The sequence below is a fragment of the Microtus ochrogaster genome, unplaced genomic scaffold (assembly GCF_000317375.1).
Source record: "Microtus ochrogaster isolate Prairie Vole_2 unplaced genomic scaffold, MicOch1.0 UNK27, whole genome shotgun sequence".
Taxonomy (NCBI): Eukaryota; Metazoa; Chordata; class Mammalia; order Rodentia; family Cricetidae; genus Microtus; species Microtus ochrogaster.
In genome coordinates, this window is record NW_004949125.1 from 3,253,914 (window position 1) to 3,280,440 (window position 26,527).

Below are 26,527 nucleotides of genomic sequence, written 5' to 3' on the forward strand. Positions count from 1 at the left end.
TCACATACCTTTTAATTCCATCATTCAGGAGACAGCCACCGGCAGATCTTTGCATTCTACATCAGCCTGGTCTACAGAGTAAGATCCAGAACAGCTAAAAGCACTTGCAGAGGACCCACAGTTGGTTCCCAGCTCCCACATGGGAGCTCACAACCACCTGTATCTTTTGTCCCAGGAGATTCAAAGCCACCTTCTGACCCCTGTGGGCACTGTATACTAGTGATAAGGACATTTGAGCAAGCACTCATAAATCTTTAAAAAAATAAAAGGATGAAGTCCTGCCTCTGGAATAGGTCAGGCAGAGATCATGTCCTTATAATAAGCATTTACTGCTGTGTTTCTAAACTGCCTGTTTAACTCTGGTTAAAAAGGTTTGGAGCTGGGTGCAGTGGCACAGTCCCTTCATCACACAGCACTAGGGAGGCAGAGGACAGCCAACACTACATAGAGAGACACTCTCAAGAAAGGAAGGAAGGTAGCTTGGTTTGGGACCAAGATGAAAAGATGGTTCAGTAGGTAAGGGTACCCGCTGCCAAGCCTGCCAGCCCGAGTTGAGTCCCTGGGTGGAAAGGGCACGACTCCTGAAGGCTGTCCTCTGCCCACACATGCTGTGCCACGTTCATACTCACACACACAAGTACGGTAACTTTTAAAGGTTCAAAGTACAAGAATCGCCAGTGAAAGCCAATTCTAACTGGCTGTATTAACAGTGCATGTTCGGGTTCCCCGAGGATCACATGGTCTACCCTGCCTAGTTCCACAACCCAGGTTCCCCATGTTAAGCACTCAATTCTGGCAAATCTCCCACAGGGATGTGCTCATGCAAACACACCCCACTGTGGGCAACTTTACGCGGGCACCTCAGGCTCAACAAGACTGAACATGAAGGCCACCCCCACTGCATTGTGTGGCTGTGGAGTCACCTACCTTTTCCCTGGAGGTGGCAGTCCCTCCACCCCAGTCTGAGAAGCACACAGCCAACAATCCAGGAGTTTAAAGTGAGGCAAACACGCCAAGAGCTTGTTTGTCAGGTTCCAAAAACACAAGCATGACCAGTTGTCTGATTCAAGGATTTATTAAGTCATACATGCAAAACATACTGCTAACTGCATTAGCAAAAGATCAATGTAAAAACACTCCACAATTCTGCAACTGTCAATTGAAAAGTTTGTTCTAGTGGTTGGAAGGCCAACACTGTGTTCTTGCCAGTGAGTCAGGTTGCACACAACAGCGCTAGCACTAGCAGTTGACAGAACCTCACAGACCCAAAGGAACAGCTCTAGGCAGAGCCACGACGGGAAGCATGTGTCCACGTGGGTGAGGTCTAGAGGGGCAGCATTAGTCACGTGACAGTGTTGGTACTCCGGCAAGACAGTGATGTTTAGAAGGTTCATAGTTTAAGAATATCTAAAATAGTTTAAAAACTATAAAGCTGCAACACATGATTTTTACACCTAATTACTAGAAAACTAAGGAAAGCACTTATTAGCTTTGAGTAAAGTAAGGTGAAAACAGGAATGCACTTCTACCAATCTACCAAAAGAAAAAAAAAGAAAAAACAAAAACTCAAAATGCATTATCAGAAAGATCTTATAGTACAGGTCAGACATATTGCTCATGAAGAGGGGGCTCTAAAGAAAAGTACTTGCTAAGTTAGCAACTGTGGGGATGGCCAGTTTAAATATGGGTTCCACAACCCATCTGGGGAGGGACGGCAGTGTAGGAAAAGGAAAAGCTCAAGAGAGACACTGCTAAGACCTTTGCCATCTACTGTGTCTGACAGAAATTAACCGTTAAAACTCTTTACCCGTGACACTTTTATTCAGTTGAATTACTCCATGTACAATGTAGTGTAAAGTAATCTCTACTTCATATTAGTCAAAATACTGTCTTTATCCTTTGACCATGTCGTGTTTCACACACTCCACCCCGCACACCCACGACTAGGAATAGAATACTTCATTAGAGGCAACACGGGAAACCAGAGTTCTGTTCAAAGTCTGCAAAAGCTAGTCAACTGGGATTTTAGAAAACTCACTATGAAATCAAAGGGCTGAGCTGTTACACTCAGTCACTGTGACGTACAGTACAAAGTTATGTAATGAACATGGGCTGATAAGTTACAGGTGCGTTACATGGCAACGTGTTGTTAAGGAGGCTGTGCTGCATCACACGGTCTGGAAACTAGGGAAGAGTCTGCACCCCAACTCCAGAAGCTGCAGTCTTCTTAAAAACAAAAGTCTCTCTCAACAGTTTAGTACTTAAGTGTTCTCAGCACAACACGACTTAGTTCAGAAGGTATTTTGGCAATTCTTAATCTGAGCAAGATTAGGGGTTTTGAAAAATAAGGCTTTAAGAAGGCTTGTCATTTAGGGCTGAATTTTTAATAGACCGTAAGTTGGAATTCTTACATTTAAAACAGAACCTTAAAATTATTGACTGGTTCATTGGTTCAAAATGGTTTTATGGAAAAATGAATCTGTAACAAAAACTTGGCATCAAATGCGAAGGCTCCACCGTTTTTTTGAGCAAAGCGTACAAAGGTTCCAGGGACAGGACCAAGAATGAGGGGCTCAGACATTGTTTACAACAACAGGCATTTTCTCTTCCTCTTCTTGACAGGAGGTGGACAGAGAACCGCTCGGATAGCTTCATCAAACACTGTCTTGAGGCCTCGCTGTGTGAGTGCTGAGCACTCCAGATATTTGACAGCACCTAGAAAAGACAGCCACAGGGCATTGCTGGACACTCCATCGGGCAATGACACTACAGGACTGTAAATCAGACCAGTTTCCCCGCACTAAGCCAGCACAGAGTGGCTCAGCAGCCAACTCCCAAACCAACACTAAAGGCCTGGCTTGACTGGGTGCCCAAAGCAAAGAGACCCCCAAGTAGAAGAAACCTTCCTCTCTCAGATGGACAACTCCAGCCGCTTGTCACCAGGACTGCAAAGCAGAGAACAAGGAGGGTTCATACCGATCTCTTTCGCCATGGCTAGCCCCTGCGGGTAGGTGATGGGGGTCAGTTTCTTCTCCTTCAGCTTCTCAATCGTGTCCTTATCATCCCTAAGATCAAGCTTCGTCCCCACTAGGATGATGGGAGTGTTGGGACAGTGGTGTCGCACTTCAGGATACCACTAGTGTGAAGAAAGAAACAAAGCCATGCCTCTCCTCAGCCAGCTAGTATGCACCAAGGATCAAACCTCCAGCCACAGCGGGCCCCACAAAGCTGCTCTGCCTTCTACTCAGCCTTCAAGAACCATGCATACCCTGGCTAGCCAGGCCCCGAGACAGAGAACAACACAACAGACCCCAGCTGTCAAGAACCAGGAGAAAGGAGAGAAGGGCAGTACCCTCAAAGGAATCATTTTGTTTTTTAGGAAAGGTCTAATTTATAGGATCACTCTAGAAAAACTCACCATCAGCTTAGAGATGAAAATATAGAAGCTAGTTCCACTGTCCTCACCATGGTCCCCATCTCTACACCAACAGGGTCCCTCACCCCTTTTCACTAAATTGGTGCAAGATGCTGGAGCAGAAAGAAATGGTCACTACATCAATTCTGAAGTGCTTGGTACCGCTGGGACGAGAGCCTGCTTCCCAAAGAAATTAGTTCTAGAGACCAACACCCTAAAGCCATAGACTTACAAATGGCCCATTCCTCAGTACAGCTCCTAAAGTCAAGTTAAACAATTCAAAGTTCCCAGAAACTGATGGCATTCATCTTTCTTTTTAATATTTCTTTCTTAGAGTAATGCTGACTCCTGAATTTTTACTGATAAAGATTCATTAGCTTAATGCTTCAGAATGACATTATGCAACAATCATTCCGTAAATTCCACTTACCTTTGCACGGACATTTTCAAATGATGCAGGACTCACAAGGGAAAAGCAAATTAAGAACACGTCCTACAGAAAGGAAACACAGGCAACATGTAGAAGACAATCTTAAACTGCCCACCAGCTCTGCCTACTGCTGCTTGCAATGAACCATCATAGGCACTATGTGCCTACCGTTAGCAGCACCTAGGTGCTCACTACCTCCCACTTACTCCCCACCCCACCCAGTTGACCAGATGACTCCCAAACCATTACCAAGCCTGCCAACCAGACTTCAGATTAAACTGCGGGCAGCCGTGCGAGGCTCGAGAGGTATCAAATCACATCCCAGGAGGCTGCTTTCCAATCATGCCCAACTGGGAGCCTAATTATCGGTTATCAGTTACCAACACAGAAACTCTTCTGAAAAACAGCGTCTCGGGCTCATGGATGCAGTCAATTTTAAATACATCACCTACCAAGATACGCTTTTCATTAAGCTCACCACGTGCACATGAAGCACAAACCATCTTATATCATCACTAGCATCTATCAGTCAGCTTGTCACTGTCCCTGGCACAAAATGGAGTTCAAAGATTTGCTCCCCAGGCCTCCAGTCAGGGAGGGAACTCAGTGTGACTTCCCTTCCAATGACAAGCAACAACCACACCCCAGCACTGTCACAGCTTCCCAAGCACAGCCAGGGGCCTCTGGGAAACTTGCCCCGAAGGGCAGCTGTGGCCCAGAAAGAATGCAAAGGAAAAGCAATACAAGAGTGCTTACTCAAGAGAAATTGCTGGCTAAATATAAAATATCTGAGTTTTTTTTCCTATCTAGTATTGCACATGACATAAAATTTAGATGTTTACCTGTATAAAATAAGTCCAAGAGTCTAAAATGCTAGACTTATCAAGATACAGCCCTAGAAAATGCAATTATGCTATTTTGTGAAATGTGTACAGTTCCCAAGATAGCTAGCACCTTAAACCATCCAGCTGGTATCTCGTACCTGAAAAGGAAAGAAACATCCCACACGACAGCTTTTTATAAACAACATTGTTTACTTCAATGCTGGCACATGCACAAGCCTACCGGAGAATCACCAGGGCCTCCCAGCATCCACGTTGATTTGATTCCAAACCCTCTCAAAGCAGAGTTGGGTTAGCTCACCAGCGCTGCAGCCACCCCCGCAGCCCACCACACAGAACACCAGAGGAAGAGAAAAGACCCTGGGAGTGAGGTTAGTCTGGCTCAGCGTTATGACCACCCAGGAAAGCACCAGGTGGACCCTCCACACCTGCACCTCCTACCATCCTGGGGAGGGGCTTCGGGAAGCCTCTTTCATATGGGAGGAGGGGAGCAGGCAGTTCTTGGACCACTTTAATCAACTGGTAATGAACAGTCAGGCTCCAGTGAAAGTTTATTTCATCAAGTGAAACCTCTCCTTGAGTGAATCAACTAGAAAACACTCAAGGAACCTGAGGCTCAATAGTATTCCTGGGGAGACTAAGTGAAGTGAGAGGAGAGACAAAGCTGGAGGCTGAAGTGGACTGAAGTCTTACATACGGCAATCGGCTTGTCTCTGCCCCTGGAGGTTCTATCTTTACCACTTGTGTCTCCAACCTAGTAATGCAGGAGAACTTTGCTTGAGTTCAGTACAAACTAAGAAATACAAAAGTCAACATAACCCGTTAGTCTTCATCAGAAGTTGTCTCAGCCCTCCTGAGGAGTCCAAAGGTGTACAATGACTTATTAACATCTCAGAAACCAAGAGCCACAAAAATCAAAGGGTCTGTCCCCTGCACAGTTCAACAAGGAAATCAAAGGAACACTGGCCCTGCCACCAGGGCACTCCCACTATGGTAGCACCTGCCAGAATTTAACACATCCCACAGAGCTCAAAGTATTCACAAAGTGTCCCTTAACATAAAAAGGCCTGTTGATGGCACTCATCAGTGACAAGATAGTTCTCAGAGGTAAGCCAAAGGAAACCTCAGAGATAGGTGAGGCACCTGCCTACAGGCAGTGAGGCTTTCCAGAACAGGGAGCCAAAGGAGTCAGCCTGGCACATCAGTCTCCAGACTGCAGTCACTCACGCAAATGAACACTGTTATTCAAACTAAGGTCCCTTTTCGTCAGAGTTGAAGAGGTCACCACTTGCTAGCCATTTTATAAGTGACAACCTTTTTTATTTCCATCACAATACTTTCCATTTGTTTTTTTAAAAATATTTATTTATTTATTTATTCATTTATTTATTTATTTATTTATTATGTATACAATATTCTGTCTGCATGTATGCCTGCAGGCCAGAAGAGGGAACCAGACCTCATTACAGATGGTTGTGAGCCACCATGTGGTTGCCGGGAATTGAACTCAGGACCTTTGGAAGAGCAGGCAATGCCCTTAACCACTGAGCCATCTCTCCAGCCCCTTTCCATTTGTTTTTATCCTCAGTAAAAATGAGAAACATTTGGGGGCTGGAGAGATGACTCAGCAGTTAAGAGTACTGACTGCTCTTCCAGGGGTCCTGGGTTCAATTCCCAGCACCCAAACTATCTGTTTGGTGTGTCTGAGATAGCACTCAACTATCTGTAACTCCAGGATCCAACACTCTTGCACACATATAGACAGATAGACAGACAGACAGACAGACAGATAGATAGATAGATAGATAGATAGATAAAAATTTGCACGCTTGCTCTCCCAATATAAAACACCCCAGAAATTCTAATAAAGACAATCAAGGCAATATTTTAACCTCACCTCACTCAAGCTTTGTATTTACAATTCAAAGAGGGCAATTTCCAGAGACTCCAGGTTTCATCTATGGGCTATTTCTAAAGGTGTTCTCCTAAGGAATTGACACAAAGTGTCCCCCCTCCAAACTAAACAAAAACACACATTGTTTCATTGTGACGATCATCAGAATAGGTCAGAAAACAGCTGGAGCACCCCCTGGCTTCATTCACTCTACCCCTTATCCCTGCAGCATCTTCCAGATGGAGGAGAGGCAGGCACAAATTGGAACCAGACTTCCAACCTACACCATCTGCCTCCTCCTTTCTTGCTCCTTTTTGGCCCCCTCCCCTTGGTCTAAATTAAATTAGTCAGCTTCTGATGCTTTTTCCTACCATCCATCCCTTCCAACCTTGCCTTCCTGATACCAAGGCACAGGGGCTATGCTACCTGTGTCCCTGCTCCTCCCCACCCTTGAGACAGCACCTGTCTTTCCTTCTCATGATTTCTGGCCCATCTTTCCTGGGGACTTTACTGCTCTCCTCAGATCACAGGACACTCACATGCCTCCAGCTGAGTGTGAGTCTCCAATGACTTTAGTACTCCCTTATCACCAACTATTCCCTCACTAGACAAAAACACAGCCAGAGCAGAAATAGTTTAGTTAGTAAAGTGTTTGTTGGGGAGGCATGAGAACAACAAGGTGGCTCTTGAGGCACAACATCTGAGGTTGACCTCTATGTCTGTCTGTCTGTCTGTCTGTCTGTCTGTCTGTCTGTCTGTCTGTCTCTCTCTCTCTCACACACACACACACAGAATAACACCAACTACAGCTAGAGTGGTTCTACTTGCCACACCATCTCCAGTATGAGCCAGAGTCGAGAAACAAACAGGAAAGAGGAAAAGGTGGCTGAATCCTCACCACCACAGAACTACAGTGGCTTTTATTCTACTCTTTCCTAAAACACTGTATCTATATTTCAGGTTCACATCTGAATTTTTCTTTTCTTCTTTTTTCCCCATCTCTTTAATAGGAATTTTCACACACAGAAAATGACATACATAGCAGAGAAAAGGCAGATCTAAAAAAAATCTAGACAGGAGTTCCCAAGAAAAGACAAGCAGCCTTGACACCTGGGAGCTAGCCTGATGCTGACAGCTTCACTGAGTGGAAGTGTTCCTGTAAAGTCTAACACGAGAGAGAGAGAGAGAGAGAGAGAAAGGGGGGGAGCAGAATACAAGGAACTGCTTCTTCACCAGGAACAGCTTCAGCCCTACTGCATCCCACCACCTTCTAGGTAGGACTTCCTAAAATACAAGGCTGTCACAGAACTCAGCCAGAGTAAACCCCTTTTACTGAGTCCTACACACCCCCAATCACATAATACAGTGTGTTTTCCTCATGGCAAAGAGCAGCAGAACCTATTCTGGTTAACTGCAAGTGGTTTCTAGTGCTCTCTGGCTGGAGGACCAGACATCATCTAACAGTCATTTTAACAAAGGCATGGATATCCGCCGGGCGGTGGTGACGCACGCCTTTAATCCCAGCACTCAGGAGGCAGAGGCAGGCTGATCTCTGTGAGTTCGAGACCAGCCTGGTCTACAAGAGCTAGTTCCAGGACAGGCTCCAAAACCACAGAGAAACCCTGTCTCGAAAAACAAAACAAAACAAAAAAAAGGCATGGATATCAAAACTGCACCAGGCGGTGGAGGTACACAGCACTCAGGAGGCAGAGGCAAGTGGAGCTCTTGAGTTTGAGGCCAGCCAGGCCTTTAGAGCAACACAGAGAAACCTTGTCTAGAAAAACAAAGCAAAAAAAAAAAAAATCAAAGCTGCAGCCAGGTATGCGCAGTCACTCACCCCTCTATCCCAGGGGCTAGAGAGACGACAGCTTTGCTCTGTGATTACAAGAACTGGCTGCTCTTCCACAGGACTCAGGCTCCATTCCCAGCACCCATGAGATAGTTCACAAATGTCCCTAACTCTAGTTCCAACGGATCTGATCTGGCCCCTGCAGACACCAGGCATGCACATGGTACACATGCATATATGAAGGCAAATATTCACACACACAAAAACAAACAAATCTTTAAAATATCACTGTAATCTGTGAGTTTGAGACCAGCCTGGTCTACAGAGCTAGTTCCAGGACAGGCTCCAAAGCCACAGAGAAACCCTGTCTCGAAAAAAAAAAAAATTACTGTAAGTTGCAGGCCACCCTAGGCTATACTAAAGGAGACCCTGTCTCAAAATAACAATGGCCATAGGAAGTGGCACATCTCTTTTTAGTGTGCTTCAAATAAGAATCTTCCACTTGAAAAGAATACCTGAGCACAGTTTTGTTTTGTTTTGTTTTGTTTTTTATGAGTCACAAAAACAGACTCATACCTCAGAGAGCCAGGACCATGTACCAGTCAGCAGAGACCCAGAATAAGATGCCAGCCAGGAAATCCCGGGTCTGTTCCTGTATGACAGTGTGGCCTACAGCAGGCAGACTTCATCTGAGCAAAACTTGCAGATCTCAGAGAGTCCTAGCAGGCAAGTCTCTAGCTGCAGGCTGAGTGAGAATCTTGTCCTCCTTTCTTGCTACTCAGTCTATCTTATATAAGAAAACCGTCCACCTGCTCTGCACAGATAAAACAGGAAATTTACAAGACCTATGTTGAGTCAGGCCTCACACACACCGCTATGGCTCATTCAGTCTGGGAAGAGTCCACCTTACTCCTCTGCGATACTCAGTACACAATCTGAATCCTGCCAATCACCTTTGATTTGCTAAGAATGACTCCCTTACACAGAAAGGCCTCGCCCTACTCTGTACCCATTGAGTCACATAGGGTGGCCCTCATTTCTCAGAAATGATGCCTCACCCTTCCAGACACATCCACTGAGCTGGACATATACCAACTGCTGTTTTAAAATCCACCTAAAGTCCAGAATTATTCAGCATCCACTAGAGGTAGAGCACTTTAAAGATCCCAAAAATTGCCATCATTTTGGGACTGTGAACTGATTTTAAAGATGCAACCACAGTTAAGTTTTAGCACTAGATTGACTAAACAGAAAAAAAAAAAAACCCTAACCATTCAAACCCTCCCTCTTAACATTTCTGCTCTTTGTTTATTCAGCTACAAGTCAATTAACAGACACCTACAGTTCAAAAAGACAGTATCTGGCCAGGCGGTAGTGGCACAGGCCTTTAAGCCCAGCACTTGGGAGGCAGAGGCAGGCAGGTCTCTGTGAGTTCAAGGCCAGCCTGGTCTACAGAGTGAGTTCCAGGACAGCCAGAACTGTTTCACAGAGAAAAATTGTCTCGGAAAAACAAACAACAACAAAAAGACAGTATCTGGTAACTCCTCCACTAAGAAATCAAAGATAGAGAAAAGGTATCTTCTAACGGGTAAAACCACCACTAACTAAACAAAAGTTCATTTACAAACACAAAGGTGTAGACTGAAACTAATTTGAGACAAAAAGTAAGAGCTAAATCGGTTAGAGCTGCCCTGTCAGTCAGGGCTCAAAGTCTGTCTTTCTCTAAACTGTCTCTCTGATCGTAAACCAGGTCTCCCAGTAAACAATGAGGGGCACTAAAGCGCACACAAGGAAAACCTGGAACAAGGATCCTTGGCCCATCTAAGGTAGAAGGAAGAACAAGTGGGCACACAGGTGGGGACTCTGCCAGAACTGGTGTGCACACAACGAGTATTATTTTGTTATTATTTCTGAAACACGGTCTTACAATATAGCCTAGCCTTGAACTCACAGACATCCACCTGCCTTGTCTGCAAAATCCTGAGATTATAGGCTTGAACCAACACACCTGGTCTGAGATGTATTAACTCATGCTAGTGGCAAGTAGGCAAGGCCAGAGATGGAAGAAATTGCCTGAGAACGCACAGCTAGGAAGAATTCAAGGCTTTCACTCTGCGGCCTTTAACGTTGGTCATCTTACACCAAAACTGCTCTAAGATACACTTTTGCTTCCTTACCCTGTGCTGGTATGTACAAAGACTAACACTCCACCCTGAGCCATACCCCGGCCCCAAAACACACTGTGTAAAATGAAGACCTTGTATTAAGACAAGCAAATGACACACATATGAAAACTGCTTTGCATCCTAACACTGTCTTCCAGTACCACTGTTCTGCCAACCACTGCTATGATTAGCTTCAGGTAAATCATCAATCATTTGGTTGCCTCATACAGAAGCTAAACTAAAGAAATGTTTTTCCTGGCTAAACACAAAGGCTTATTTAACAAGCCTTTAAACTGAAACCTCCACCTCCCACCTCCCACTTAATACTGAAGTCAAGAACTATGTGCTTTATGGGGGGGGGTAATTAAGTCCTTAGGTAAGTTTAAAGAAATCTTAGCTTCTTTTTTTTTTTTGGAGACAGGGTCTCACGTAGTCCAGGCTGGAACTTACTGTGTAACCAAAGATGACCTTGATCATCTACCTTCACTTTCAATTATAGGCATAGGTCACTATGTCCAGTTATGTGGTGCCAGGGATATAACTCAAGACTAAGATTGTGAACAGCAAGTAATCATTTCACCAACTGAACAACATCCCGACTCAAGAAACCTTAATATTAACTCCTTGTTTTTTGAGACAAAGTCTCAAACTATAGGCCAAGTTGGCCTCAAACTTGTAGCAATGTTGCCTCAACTTCCCAAGTGCTAGATGACAGGTATGAGCCACCATGCCCAACCTAACTGCTTAATTTGATTTTACATCCCCACACAGTCCATCTTTCAAAGTAACTGCTGTTAAGAATAGCTTTGCAGCCAGGTGGTGGTAGCTCACGCCTTTAATCCCAGCACTCGGGAGGCAGAGGCAGGCAGATCTCTGTGGTCTACAAAGTTCCAGGAAAGGCTCCAAAGCTACAGAAAAACCCCGTTTTGAAAAAAACAAACAAACAAACAAAAGATTGGCTTTGTGACAGTACCTGTTCTGTGTGGTTGTCTGGAGACTAAATAAAAGAATGCAAAATAAAAAAGGCTGAATAACTGATAATATTTTAAAACCCAAATTCTGGTTTGCATGAAAGGAGGTATGCATTTACTAGTGGAATAATTTATCTTCCCTTAAATGATCAGAGACCCCAGCCACAGCAACATAGCAGACCTGTGAGCACTGCTCATTAGGTGGACACTGAAGAACCATACTCTAAAACATGGTAAAAGTCAAGCATGAGCCTTACTGTTTGCGGATAGGAGAGGGGACGCAATCTGTCATAATCTTCTTGTCCAGCTGTATCCCATAAGCCCAGATTCACTGGCTTTCCATCTACCATAACATTGGCAGAATAGTTGTCAAAGCTGTAGAACAGGACAAGGAAAGGTTAGTCACACCCCCACAGCTTCCCAAAGGAGGTGTGCTACAGGGAAGAGGATGGGCCTGGAGAGGGCGGGCTGAGAACAGGACACAGAGAACCAACTACACACACAAGCAGAGAGATGAGAAGGGAGGACAGGCTACTGACTCACAAGGAAACAAATGTAAACTCAAAATGAACTCTCTGCCTTTAATAAAGGTTTTCTCTCAGGAGAAATAAAACATGGAAAGTGTCCCTCTTAAAATCCCACTTGTGGGGCTGGAGAGATAGATCAGAGGTTAAGAGCACTGACTGCTCTTCCAAAGGTCCTGAGTTCAATTCACAGCAACCACATGGTGGCTCACAACCATCTGTAAGGAGATCTGATGCCCTCTTCTGGCCTGCAGGTGTACATGCAGGCAGAACACTGTACACATAATAAATAATAAAGAAAACATTAAAAAAAATCCCACTTGTCAAATTTTCATGAGCATATTTTGTTTCAACTAGTGTCCTCAGTTTAACTGTACACAGCAAAGTCACCTATGCCTGAGGCCAAAGTGCAGTGGTACAACCAAATACAGCAGGATTTTAGAAGACACCCACGTTTTCAGAGTGAGTACACCTGACCACATAAGTGTGCAAATTAGCCTGAAACTGCTACAGTAAGAGGCACCCAAGAAAAGCCTACTGACTAACTAGAGTGAGGAAAAGTCATTTCTGAAAAGACAAGCAGCTGTGGTGGTTTACAGAGGGGAGGCAAAATAATCAAGAGTTCAAAGCCAGCCAAGGATACACATAAAACCCTAGTGGTCCCCTTGGGGTCTGAGCCTTCAAGGACGCACTGGACTCAGACCTGAGGATCAAGCTCTGCACCACCATGAGGCTCCCCCAGTGAGCCATTACAAGAAATGTACTTTGTCTTCCCACTCAATTGGGTTACCCATACAGAATCCAACCCAGAATCTAAATCTGCCCCACCCCCCAGTTTCACCTCTACAGCCCTGTAAGAGACATGCAACAATCGATGACTGGCCAGAAAGGCCAATTAAACCAGTGTGATACTCTGCTCCAGGCCCCACAGAGCCAAGCTATCAGAAACTGAACTGCGGTGGTCAGGCTCTGATTTTCTTTACATTCCAGTCTACACACTCCACAGTGTGGTTTTCTTTTTTTTTCTAAATGTCTAAAAGTCAGTAAGGAACTGTGCATTTTCTCACACAGGCCTCATTTAAGAAAATCATACATTAAATTGATTTTTTTTGAAGCTCTAAATACCTAACAATTAGATTCCAATTTTTGGGAGGAAAATAAACACCATTAATTCATATATGGATTGACAAAGGCTTTACAGAACAGAAAACACATCGCAGGTAAAATGATTCCCAACCCGAAGAGGATACTCACACGGTGGGGATGTACTCTCCAGGAAATGCATTGGTCGTGTAACTGATCAGCAGGCAGGTTTTACCAACAGCTCTGAAGGGAGAGAAAACGGCTGTTTAGTCAACATGAACACAATCCTGGTTTCCACTACTCTGCTAGAATACTCTAGAAAATGATGGGAAACAGCTATACCACATCCAGAAGTGTAAACAAATGAGCTAGTGTTTTCTAACATTTAACACTCTGTACACGTTTATCTTTTTTTTTTTTTTTTTTGATTTTTCGAGACAGGGTTTCTCCGTAGCTTTTGGTTCCTATCCTGGAACTAGCTCTTGTAGACCAGGCTGGCCTCGAACTCACAGAGATCCGCCTGCCTCTGCCTCTCGAGTGCTGGGATTAAAGGCGTGCGCCACCACCGCCCGGCCACATTTTTATCTTAAAAACAAAACAAAACCTTTGTATTTCTCAGAAAGGCAGATTGAACGACCTCCTTTTCCGTGTGTGTGGCATCTGGACCAGCAGTCAAGGGTATGCAGTAAGTACAAGGCCCAGTGAAGTGCTTAACATCTTCCACTCAGAGCTGACACCAATATGTGAACAATGACCGCCTCTGCAAACTGCACTGCTATTTCTCAAGTACTGACTAATGTTACTGCCTGCCTGTCCATAACAGAGCACAACCAGTTAAAACAGCCACAGGCTCTCACTCACTCATATCTAGGCACATCGCCTCCCCACCCTCAATTCTCACAAGCTATGAAAGAAGCTAAGTCAAATACACTAAACATGCTAATGAAGGACACAGGGATGGAGTAAACTTCTCAAACAGTTGCAAAGAGAAGGCAAAAGAGAAAAGTGCAGAAATATGTAACCATAAGGGACACACAACTATAGCTATCACTAGTGGTATCACTCAGGCAGAAGTTAGGGTACTGTTTAAAAAGTTCTCAACCACTGAAATGTTGTTTTGAGACTATAATTAAAAATGAAAACTGCTGCACCATTTGCAAAAAAATATAAAATTTCCAAGTTTCACCACAGTCCCTAGTTGACTACAGGGACACCCTAAAGGCTCCATCCAAACAGTAGAGTCCAGCTCGTTGCTGCCTCTGATGGCTTGCTAAGGTCAAGGTGATACACTGGTGTTAATCCTAAGATTCTGTTGCTCAGCACAGGCCACTGCAGACTGGGCTTCACTATCCAGAAGTAAGTTTGTACTTCCCTTCCACTCTTGAGGCTAAGGGTTCCATAAGGGCAGAAGCTCAACCACTCAGTCTTGCCAATACTTGCTTGACTTGTAACATCATAAAGAGCTTAATGAAGTTGGAGCTTCCCATCCTAAAGATCTCACTGTCAAACACTACATCACCAGCAGGTTAACTTCCAATCCCTAACGGCTTTCTAAACAGAAATGACTCATTAGACATTTATCTTGTGAAAGGCTTAGAATGTCAAAACAAACCTGTATGAGCAAGACAGCCTAAGATCTGGAGAGGCCCAGACTGGAGATTCAGAACTAGCTCTATCATTTACATGTATAGTTTCTGGCACATCTGAACTTCCTTTGCTGCCTCTGTTCTTGCTTGTAAGTAGATGCATTCAACTCCAGTGAGCAATAATCCAATACCAATTTACACCAGCAAAGGAAGGTACTGGGTGCTGAGATACTGCAGGAAACAAGACTCATGGATAGCCAGGAGTGGGGGCTCAAGCCTGTAATCTTAGCACTTGGGGGCTGAAAAGAGGATCTCCAGGAGTACCAGGTCAGTCTGGGCTACATGATGAGTTTCACTCTAGCAAGGGCCACTTAGTGAGACCCTACTTCAAACAAACCGTACATTCCACACATATATGGAAATGTCAATGAAGGCACTTCGCACAAGTAATATAAGTAATAATTAAAAAAAAAATAAACCTTAGCTGGGGCTGTAGCTCAGTGGTAGAATACTTGCCTACTGCACAGGCATCCTGTGCTCAATCCCCAGCACTTCATCGTCCTCACACCACCATCATGCTCCCCAGCCTTTCACTAGCTCTGCACCCCAGCTAGAGTAGAGGCATCATCTTTGAAAGGCCCAACTGGAAAGAAGACTGAGACAACCTGGTACTGAGAATTGTGTTGTTGCTATTTGTGATAATGTACCTGTGCACACGCGTCATAGTATGCGTGAGATAAAAAGTTCAAGGTAGCAGTTCTCAACCTGGGGGTCCAATGAGTCTTTCACAGGGGTTGCAAAGACCATCAGAAAACAGATATATTCACATTACAACTCATTACAGTGGCAAAAATGAAGTAGCAAGGAAAACAGTTGTATGGTTGGGGGTCACCACACATAAAGAACTGTATTTAAAGGGTTACAGCATTAGGAAGGTTGAGAATTGGTGCTTTAAGGGAATAAACAGGTTCTCCCCTCCTATCATGTGTACCCAGGGATGGAACTCAGGTTGTCAGGCTTATAGGCAGGTACCTTCACCTACTGAAGTGGTTGCAATACACAACCCTAATGACCTTGAACTTACTATGTAGATTGGGCTGGTTTTGAATTTGTGCCCATCATGATCCTTTAACCAATTTACCTCTGCCTCCTCCGTGCTGGGGTGACAGTTGTGAGCCACCACACATGGCTGGGAATGTAATTATTAACATAATTAACTACAATTTATGTTCTATAAAAACATGACTATAGGGTTGTGATGCAGCTCAGCTGGCCTAGCATACACCACGTCCTGGGTTTGTTCCCCAACACTAAATAAAACCAAGCAGGGTGGCACTTGTCTGTAATCCTAGCACCCAGGAGGTAGAAACAAGGGGGTCAGAAGCTCAAGGTCACATAGCGCCGTGTGAGGCCAGCCTGGGCTACGTGAGAGCCTGTCTCTGTACTTTTACTAAATCTTAACTTTAAAATGGATCAGCATAAATAGAGAGGTTATTACCTTTCTTTTAGTGTATTTACTCATTCCTTGTAAACACACAGCATAAATCAACTCTAGAGGCCAAAGTCAACAACTGAACTACAGGAAGTAACATCAAGAACATGTTCACATGGGGAATGGAAGCCGTGTTTGGTCACAGCCATGACTGACTGAATTTCTGGGAGTTTCTATCTGCTTTGGAATTTTCTGAATTTGTATAGTTAAGTACTTAGTTTCAACTTCCCTTTAATCTTTCAAAAACTAGCCTTGGTCTACTGGAAGGAATTGCTGTCCGTTCTATATTAGTTCTTCCCCTAGCACATGACATTACTATTTCTTTAACCTATCTGTACTTCCTGCCCTATCCTGTAGAAAGGACTAAGAATGAAGCCCACTAGTGATTTCCGTTCCTACTGATGTCTTCATTTTCCTGTCAATTCTGTGCTTCAAGCCTTCTGCTTTGACCGGCTTTAATATTATTTTCTGAAATTTACAAATCAAACCTTAAAATACACATATCAATAACCTGAAAGCACTGACAACTTCCTCACATTAAAAACATGTAGAGGCTAGTGAGATGGCTCAGTGAGTCCCAACATCCACATCAGAGGGCTCACAATGCCTATAACTCTTCTGCAGGCATCTGCGTGCGTGAACGCATATACTCAGACACGCTTCTATACACACAAAACCTTTAAAGGTATGTAAAAAAAAACTGGCTATGTAATCACAGCACTTGGGAGTTTTAAAGAGAAGGACTGCTTCAAGTTCAAGACCTACATGGACTAAGCAGCAAAACCCAGTCCAAGAAGAGGTCTCCATCACTGCTGTAGCACATTAGTAGAAGGCTTGCCTAGTGCAAACAATCCCCCAAATTCCATGCCCAGCACCGAAGGATGGGAGTAGATCTAAAAAGAGTAAAGAACATAACTAGGGGGTGGTGGCGCATGCATTTAATCCCAGAACTCGGGAGGCAGAGGCAGGCGGATCTCTCTCTGAGTTTGAGGCCAGCCTGATCTATAAGAGCTAGTTCCAGGACAGGCTCCAAAGCTACAGAGAAACCTTGTCTGAAAAAAACAAAAAAGAATAAAGAACTTTCTGCATGGCCTTGTAAGACAAAACATTCCTAAGACTGGGAAACCAGATCATCCAGTAACTGGAAACCAAATCCAGATCAGGTAGGTAACACTGTCTAAAAGCACAAAGATCTGACCAAGTCAATCTTAAGGGCGGGGTATGCTGATGCGTACCCGTCTAGTTCTTAAAGAGGGCAGAGGGATCCAGAGTTCAAATCTAGTCTTGGGTACAAAGGGAGTTTGGAAGCTACCCCGGGCTGTATGAGATCCTATTTCAAAAACTCAAGTGGGAGCTGGAGATCCAGCTCAGAGGTTAAGAGCTTGTTGCTCTTCCAGGACTCAAGCTTAGTTCCCAGCTCCCATCAGGCAGCCCACAGCTGCCTGTAACTCTGCCTTTGGAGTAGACAATGCCCAACCCTGACCTCTGTGGGCATCCACTCATAAAAATACACATGAAAATTTTAAAGTAAGAAATGGAGTGAAAGATGACTGAGGAAGATGCCTACCTCTCCCTCCATGTAGACCCATGTCTGTGTGCTCACTCACAAATACATGTATGTTCTCCTCTCTCATATTCCTCCAGTAACTGAAAGACCTTGAGCTAGAGTCTGAAATTTCTCTAAGAAATATCTCTAAGCTGGGCGGTGGTGGCGCACGCCTTTAATCCCAGCACTCGGGAGGCAGAGGCAGGCAGATCTCTGTGAGTTCGAGGCCAGCCTGGTCTACAAGAGCTAGTTCCAAGACAGGAACCAAAAGCTACAGAGAAACCCTGTCTCGAAAAACAAAACAAAACAAAAAAAATCTCTAAGGTACAAAGATTCTGAGATTCTGTAACAATATTTCTTCCACGACAAGGCTATGTTCGGAAAAACAGATGAATCATGAAGAATTGTTCAATTACTAGGAAAAGACACATCCCAATTCAGAACTCTCACACTTAGGAGTCAGGAACTTCCTAACCAATGGGTATAAAGATAGTCATTAATACCATTAAAGACTTCAAACTAAGACTCTGTACAAAGTTTCAATCCAAAGCATTCTTCTGACTTCCAAGGGCACTGGGGATTTGGTGCACAAAAATACATGCAGGTAAAACAGCCAAGCATATAAAGTAATAAAAACAAAACTTTAAATTTGGAGTTGGGTGATGGTGCCTTTAACATGCACTCAGAAGGCAGAAGTGAGTCTGAGGCCAGCCCGGTCTACAGAACAAGTTCCAGGACAAGCTCTAAAGCTACAGAGAAACCCTGTCTCAAAAAACCAAAAAAAAATAAAATAAAATAAAAAAATAAATTTGGAAGCCAGTGCAGAATTCAAGTGCCTTCATAACAGGCCAAAATAAACAGACATCCACATCACAAGAAAACAAAAACTCATGAGGAGCTTAAGCAAATTCATGGGCCATGCTATCACTGATCAATGGAAGCAGAGTAAAATGTGTCCATTCCTGTAGGGATGACATCATAGGAGGTTGAACTAACGAAATTCCTAGACAGCAATGTCGAAGTTAGACAATGTACTGGACCCAAGTCCATACGCAGACAAGAAGGAAACTTAAGATTTGGCTTGTCAGCTTCCTGGTTGTCCTATCCTAAACTAAAGCAGTCCTGTTAAAACCACTGAGGTAGTTGTGATGGCACATCTCTGCAATCCCAGCAGGAGAACAAAGCTAGGTGAGGGCTGGGTGGGGATTTAATGGAGTAACACGACACTTATCTACCAAATGTGAGGTCCTAGGTTTAGTTCATAGCACCAGCACAAGAAAAAAGTGTGTGTGTGTCTAAAAGTAAGAGCGCTAGCTCAGTGTGGTTCGGTGTACGCCATACACTACCAAGAAAAATCACATGCTCTGCTTTCAGAAATACCATCTGATATAAGGTTAAATCTCTCCTATTTTATATCCACTGTCAATTAACTACTGAACAGAGACTAACCCACCAGAACAATACAGGCTGGCTAATCTAACATGGTCATCAGAATTTTTAACTGCAATTCCTCAAAAGAACTTTTAAATAAGAAAGTTCCCAATTTGTACGATCTTAGTTTGTCATCACTCCTTACATTAGAAGGAACACCAAGAGGCTTTTAGCCCTGTAAAATGTGGTATACTATATATGACATTAGGTTAATTGCTTTAAATTTTTTCAGAGTAAAAGGCACTCCAACTATACCTCAGGCACAGCTTATTTAATAAAAAGCAAAAAATATTATTGGCATGCAAGGCTATGTATCTATACTTCTAGACCAGTGGATCTCATGCTGCAACCTTTAATCCAGTTCCTCATGTTATAGCAACCATAACGCTTTTTCCTTGCTACTTCATAACTGTAATTTTGCTTCTGTTATAAACTGTAATGGGGGGGGTCACAGGTTGAGAACCAATGTTCTAAATCAATGTTGCTGTACATTCAAAGTGTAAATTTCATCAGTCTTTTGGTAAATGTCTACTTCTGTCACTTAGCCCCAACAATATCTATGTCAAATATAGTACGAAAAAGCACATCAAGAAGGTCTGGAGAGATGCTCAATGGTTAGGAGCACTGGCTGCTCTTGCAGAGAACCCAGGTTCAATTCCCAGCATCTACACTGTAACTTACAACCATCTGTCACTCCAGTTCCAGGGCATCTAATGCCCTCTTTCTGGCCTCCTTGGATACCAGACACAAATGTGGTACAGACATACATGCAGGCAAAACACTCTTATACATTCAGCATGTTTAAAGTACGGTCAGATGTGGTGATACACATCTTTAACACAGCATTCAGATCTCTGGGAGTTCCGGGCCAGCCAGAGATACACATCGAGACTCCATTTAAAAAAAAAAAATGTATACTGGGATTAGAAAGATGTCTCAGCAGGTAAAGGTAAGCCTGACTACCTGAGTTCAATCCCTGGGACCCACGTGATAGAGCCAATTCCTCCAGGTTGTCCTCTGACCTTCACAGCTTATTATGGCAATGTATGCCTTCCACACAATACAAATAAATATATTTAAAAAAAGTTTTGCTTTTTTTAGAAAGACTGAAAAATTCAAGGCTAGAAACTGCATTTCTAACATTCTTCACAGACCTTCATAGTAAAAACAAACAAACACAAAAACCCCAACAATGATAGTAAGAATAGGGGCAAGTGGGAATGGCTCAGTGGTGAGCACTTGTCTAACACACAAGAGATAAGGCACTGGAAAACACACACACACACACACACACACACAAACAATGGTAACCAGCACTTCCAGGCACTCCACAAGGACCAGGCACTTAAGAGCCTCTTAATATTCAGCATCTTGTTTAGTCTTGTTTAACTTTCCCTAGAGGCATCTCTCTTGAGGAAAAGAATGACAGGCTGAGGGTTACTCCAGAAATTGAAACAGCAGTGGGGGGCTGGAGACATGGCTCAGCAGTTAAGTGCACTGGCTGCTCTTCAAGAGGATCTGGGTTCGATTGCTAGCACCCCATAGTGGTTCACAACCGCCAGAAAACTCCAGTTTCAGGGGATCCTCTGCTTGCACAAATATATGGCACAGACATACATGCAGACACAACATCCGTACATATAAAAAACTAAAAATAAGAAAAAGTAATGGTACCCAAAGGAAGGCTCCAGACCCCACAGCAGGCATTCTGGGTATTTTTGTTTTATAGTCGGTAACAGACTAAGATGTATCTCAGCTGTTCAGCACTTGCCAGAAGCATAAGGCCCTGAATTCCAACTCCAGCGCAGGGGGAGGGGGGGGAAGCAGACCTACAATATGATCTATAAGTATCAATAAAAATATAAGCATACCTGTTGCATGTGTATTTCAGTCAATCTTAAAAACTTTCAAACACTGTGATATGGTCCTGATTCAGCAGCAATTTGCCTCTTTTTTAAAAAGTAATTTTTTGAGAATGTCATCCAATGGATTTTGATCATATTCATCCCCACTCCTCCTCCTAGTTTTGCATCCCCCTCTTAAAAGCCCATCTAGTCCACTTTGTGCTGCCCATATACTCTTGAGTGTGGGGCCATCCACTGGAGCTAGGTGGATCTACCAAGGTCACACCCATAAAGAAAACTGATTCTCCCACCCCAAGAAGCCATCAAGGGTCCATTCCTACTCAGCCTCGGCCCTCCCTGCCCTGGGCTAGGATTCTGTACAGCTGCTATGAAGTTCAGAAGTATGGTCCAGAAGGCACTGCTTCCGTCTAGTGTCCCTGACCTCTGATTCTCACAATCTCCCTTCTTCCTCGATGGTGCTTAAGCTTTGGGACGACGAGGGTGGTGATAGAACAATTTAACTTATAAAAAATTAGGAATGGTACAGCTTCCCAATCCACAAAAGCATTTCTAACTTTTAAAGGAAGTTCAGATAACTTTTCAAACGTTCCCCAGGAAAGGTGCATTCAAAATACAAACAAGCGCTTTCACTCAAAGCAGGCCCGATGGCTCATACCTGTAAACCCAACACTACCAAGGCTGTCACAGGCGAATTAACCATCAAGGACCAAGACACAGAAAGACCCTGGCTCCAAAACAGAACTTCAACTGCTTTCACTATCAAACAACTGTCCCAGGTGACAAAGCTTCCTTTTAGGAGGCGAAAGGGAAAGCAGCGGACACATTTCTAGCCTCTGAGACTCCCAATATGTAGTTCTATACATTGACCCGTGTTCTGTTTGTGAGACAACCCCCTCCCCAAAAAAAGAGGGAATCTGACCGTTTGGCTACATTAGTTACAGGGGCATCCCAGACGTCTAACGTAGAGTTAAGCAAATAGGCTGAACAATCGATCAGAAATTCAGGGGCTGCGATTCAAGAAAATCCGTGTTCGCTGCAAGCGTGGAAGACAGTAAGTTTGCAGCGCGTTCTACTGAACTTGAAAATGTACCAGTTGCATTTTGCGTTTGAGGAAACCGGGAGTAGTAAATCTGCAAGCTTCCTCGTGAACACGAACCGACACAGGCAACGCTGAGACGCGCGATTTTGCTCCGATTACACTGAGATTCTTGTTTCTACTGAAGGAAGGGGGGCGCCTGCATAAGACCAGTCTTGTCTCCCTCAAGGGCCTGAAACCATCACGAACAGTCATGAAAAGAACTGCCTCGAGTCACAGGGAGCTGGATCTGCAACGTCCCTATCTAACGCCTTCAGAGAAGGCTTTTTTTTTTTAATGACCACATTACGTTCAATGGACAGTCTTCATCACACTCAACTCCTTTCAGCTAGCATTCCAGTAACTTTCCCGGCGCAAAGTGTGAAAATGAGCATTTTTATAAACACCCTGCAAAGTCGAAGCAACCGAGTCCGTTCCTAACTTCCAGGTCACCCAAGTGGCCGGTGCAAACCTGCATCCAATAGGTTCGACTCGGAGGCCGTTACCTAGCCCAGTTCTCGGGGGGAAAATCCTAAGTTCATGAAGAAACTGGACTTCCTTTTCTCAAAAACAATACAGAAAAAAAAAAAGCAAAAATTTTCAAACCAGCCCCGTCTACGTGCCAACGAGAGCAGGGCGACGGGCGGTGTCCGGGGGAAAGAAAGCAGGAGGGTGGAGTTCACTTTTCCCTCCGGCCGGCTCGCCCAGGCCCTCCCCCAACCAGAAGCCGGAACCAGGCCTGGGAGGGTGGGAGGCCCGCGCCCCCCAGAAAGCCGGGCGCGCGCTCTACGCCAGCCCGAGGCTTTTCGGGCCTGCAGGGATCCAAGTGCCGCCCGCCCCCCACGGATCCGCGGACGACACCCCCTCCGTCGCCCCCGACACGGTCGTGCACTCACCCGTCTCCTACCACCACACACTTGATGGCCTGCATCTGGGCCGCTCCGTGGGCCGCGGCGGCGGCGGCCGGTCACTGAGGCGGGAAGCGGCGGGCTCGGGAAACGCGGGGCGGGCGGGTGCGAGGCTGCGGGCGGCGGGGCGCCGAGTGCAGGGACCGCTGTCCACGCCGCCTGGCCCTCAGTGGACTTGGAAGGCGAAGCACAGCAGCAGCCACCACCCAAAGCTGAGGAAAACTGCAGAGAAACAGGAAATGGCCGCTCCACTCACATCCGGCCTCCCCTCCCCCTCGGTGCCGTCGACGCAGCTCCCAGGCTCCGGGCGGGGCCGCTCCCGCCCGCGCCGTTCCTGGGTTCCACCGGCTTTCGGGAACGCTCGGAAGTACTCGGCTCCAGCCGGCGAACGCGCCTCGAAGGGCCGCGGGGCGGGGCGTCCGCCATCTTGGCACGCTCCCGCATCCCGGGCGTGACCGAGTCTAGGGAGGTCTGCGGGTTCTGGGGCTACCAGTTTGGCTGTCTGGAAGGGCCCCGTTCTCCCGCCTGCTCTCCTGCCAACGCCATGGAAAGATTCTTGAGCCCCCTTGTTATGGGATAACTACAATATGCTGTGGCGTGAGGCCCTAAAATTCTATATAGCTTGTGCCACAGTGAGATCCTGTCTCAATTTTTCTTTTTTCCTGGAGATGTAGCCAGGTTAGAAGGCCCGCCAGCATGTCCCTCGCACATCACAGACCTGCTCAGGTGGCACACCTGTCATCCCAGCACTCGGGAGGTGGAAGCCGTCACTGAAGTGGCGATTGATGTCAACTACGTGCGGAGTTCAATACCCAGCCTGGGCTACACGTCTCAAAGACAGGCAGCTTTGTCGATCAGTTGGTAGAGTGCTTTACTAGCGTGACTGAAAACCTAGGTTTGATCCGCACCCCAGAGTGAAACAGATGGGGTGCACATCTGGACAGGTGGTAGCAGAAGGATCCCCAGGTCCATTCATCCTCTGGCTATGCAGTCTAAGGCCAATCTGAGCAACCTGACTCTGTCTCAAGGTTGGTGGGGAGTTGCTAAATAAACACAAAACTCTATAAGGAAGAAAAAAGATCCTTGTACCATATCATTAAAATAAAATAATAACCATGAAGATAAAGGGTAGGGAGAATTTTTTTTAAGGTTGCTGATATAACAGGGTAGGAATATAATTCATTCACTAATAAGATGGTCTATTAGAAAACAGAAGCATTAAAGATATTTTTTGGAGCCGGGCAGTGGTGGCACACGCCTTTAATCCCAGCACTCTGGAGGCAGAGGCAGGCGGATCTCTGTGAGTTCTAGGCCAGCCTGGTCTACAAGAGCTAGTGCCAGGACAGGCTCCAAAACTACAGAGAAACCCTGTCTCGAAAAACTAAAAAAAAAAAAAAAAAAAAAAAAGATATTTTTTGGAGTATGTGTGATGCGTGTGTGTGCGCGCGTGATCATGTAGAAGTGGTCATACTTATGCGTGCACATGGGTATAGAGGACCCAGGTTGACATCAAGCGTATTTGTCAATGGGTCTCCATCTTATATATTGGAGCAGGGTCCCTCACTGAACCCCAAACTCTCCCATTCCAGTTACTCTAGCCAATCAGCTTGCCCTGGAGCTCCTTCCTTTACCACCTGTGTGCACTGGAATCTTAGGGGAGTCTCCATGCTCCCCCGCTACACACACAGGTTCTGGTCCTGTCGCACACTCTGTTCTTCACACTTATGTGGTAAGAAGAGCATAGACTGCCTTTACAGAAGACTGGTTCCCAGCACCCACCTCACGTGACTGACAGGCACCTGGAACTCTAGCTCCAGGGTGATCCAACACCTTTGGCCTCCTCAGACACCCGCATTCACAAGTGTGTGCATGTGAGCACACACACATAATTTAAAATAAATCTTTCTTTTTCTTCCTTCCTTTCTTTCAAAAGAAAGCCAGACCAGGGAATCCCACCATCCTAATATCCCAACACTAGAAAGTCAAGAACAAAGGAAAAACAAATAAGGAAAGCAGCCATGGAACTATTCCGGGGGAATTTCCCAGACCAGGAGGATAAGCCAGTTACAGATGGAAAGTGCCCACAGGGAAAGAAAGTTGATCTGCTGCACAGCAAATACTTGTAAAACTTCAGAACAATGTGGAGAGATTAAGATCCTTCTGGCTTCCCAAGAGACAACAAAGTCTTAGGGAGCAGGAAGTTAGGATGACTTTGGGTTTCTCAGCAGTTACACTTGAGGGAAAATGCCTTCAGGATTTCTCCGGAAGGCCAGCAAGATGGCCTAGTAGGTAAGGGCGAACTCCGTCTAACGATGCAAGTTTGGTTGCCCGAGTTCCATCCCTGAAACCCAAGTAAAAGAAGAAGGAGAGAACTAACTCCACACAGTCGTTCTCTGACCTTTGTGTATGTACACGTGTGGGCACACGCGCGCGCGCACACTCACACACACACACACACACTCACACACACACACACTCACACACACACACACTCACACACACACACACACACACACATACACACACTGGCACGTGCCCACACCTATAGACTTACAAAATAAAATGTAAAGCATTATTTTATGTTTGTCTTGTTTTCTTTTAGTTTTGAGACAGGCTTTCTCTGTGTTGCCTTGGCTGTCCTAGAACTCGCTCTGTAGACCAGGTTGGCTCAAACTCACCGAGATCTGCCTGTCTCTGCCTCCTGAGTGCTGGGATTAAAAGCATATGCTAGCTACCACTGCTTGGTGTAAAATAATTTTTTTCATGAATACATTTTTTTAAGAAGAATTCCTGGTCTGGATGTGGTGGTTCACTCTTATAATCCCAGCACTTGGGAGGCAGAGACAGGCAAATCTCTGTAAATTAGGGGTCAGCCTGGTCTTCATAGTGAGACCTTGTCTCAAAAAGAAAATTCTTTAGGAAAATTGTGTTTAAGCTAGAACCTTCCTTATGGCCAATATATTGATCGAGTGGTTGGGTAAAATTAAGAATGCCTTCTGACAATTAAGTTCTCAAGTTTTACCTCCCACATAACATGTTTAAGGAAGCTTCTGGAACATATGCTCTTCCAGGAGGAGGAAATAAAAAAAGAGTTATGAAAGACAGAAACTTGAGCTGCAACGGAGCAGAAGAGAGCCCACAGTGGGGCACGGAAACTTCGTCTTTAACCCACACAAGGTCTGTGCCCATGGCCACTTCCTTCAAATGAACAAACCCACACTTTGTTAACCAGCTGGGTTCCAATGACAGGCCGCAGACAAGACGATGATGCTAAGGGTGGAACAGTAAGGAATGATCTTCTCAGTGGTGTTCCCCACCCCCAATGTTTTATTATAAAAATCTAGGACGGTCGGTAAGATGGCTTTTCACGGGAACAAGCACTTATTGGCAAGTCTGGCGACCTGGATTTGGTCCCCGGGGCCCAGATACTGAAGAAAGAGAACCAATTCCTTTAAGTTGTCCTCTGACTTGTGCGTGCACAAATGCTCAAATACACACACACACACACACA

The 26,527-nt window shown here is 45.0% G+C and overlaps 1 protein-coding gene across 1 annotated transcript; it reads right to left on the reverse strand.

Moving 5' to 3' along the window:
* Positions 1-1,056: 1,056 nt before the first annotated feature.
* On the reverse strand, positions 1,057-23,261 carry Rac1 (Rac family small GTPase 1). Its single transcript, XM_005368023.2, has 6 exons — positions 23,005-23,261; positions 13,285-13,356; positions 11,764-11,881; positions 3,846-3,908; positions 2,977-3,136; positions 1,057-2,715 (listed from the first exon to the last, which is right to left on the reverse strand). Exons 1-6 carry the CDS (start codon positions 23,037-23,039, stop codon positions 2,585-2,587), a joined length of 579 nt encoding a protein of 192 aa, XP_005368080.1. The 5' UTR covers positions 23,040-23,261; the 3' UTR covers positions 1,057-2,584.
* Between the last annotated feature and the right edge of the window lie 3,266 nt (positions 23,262-26,527).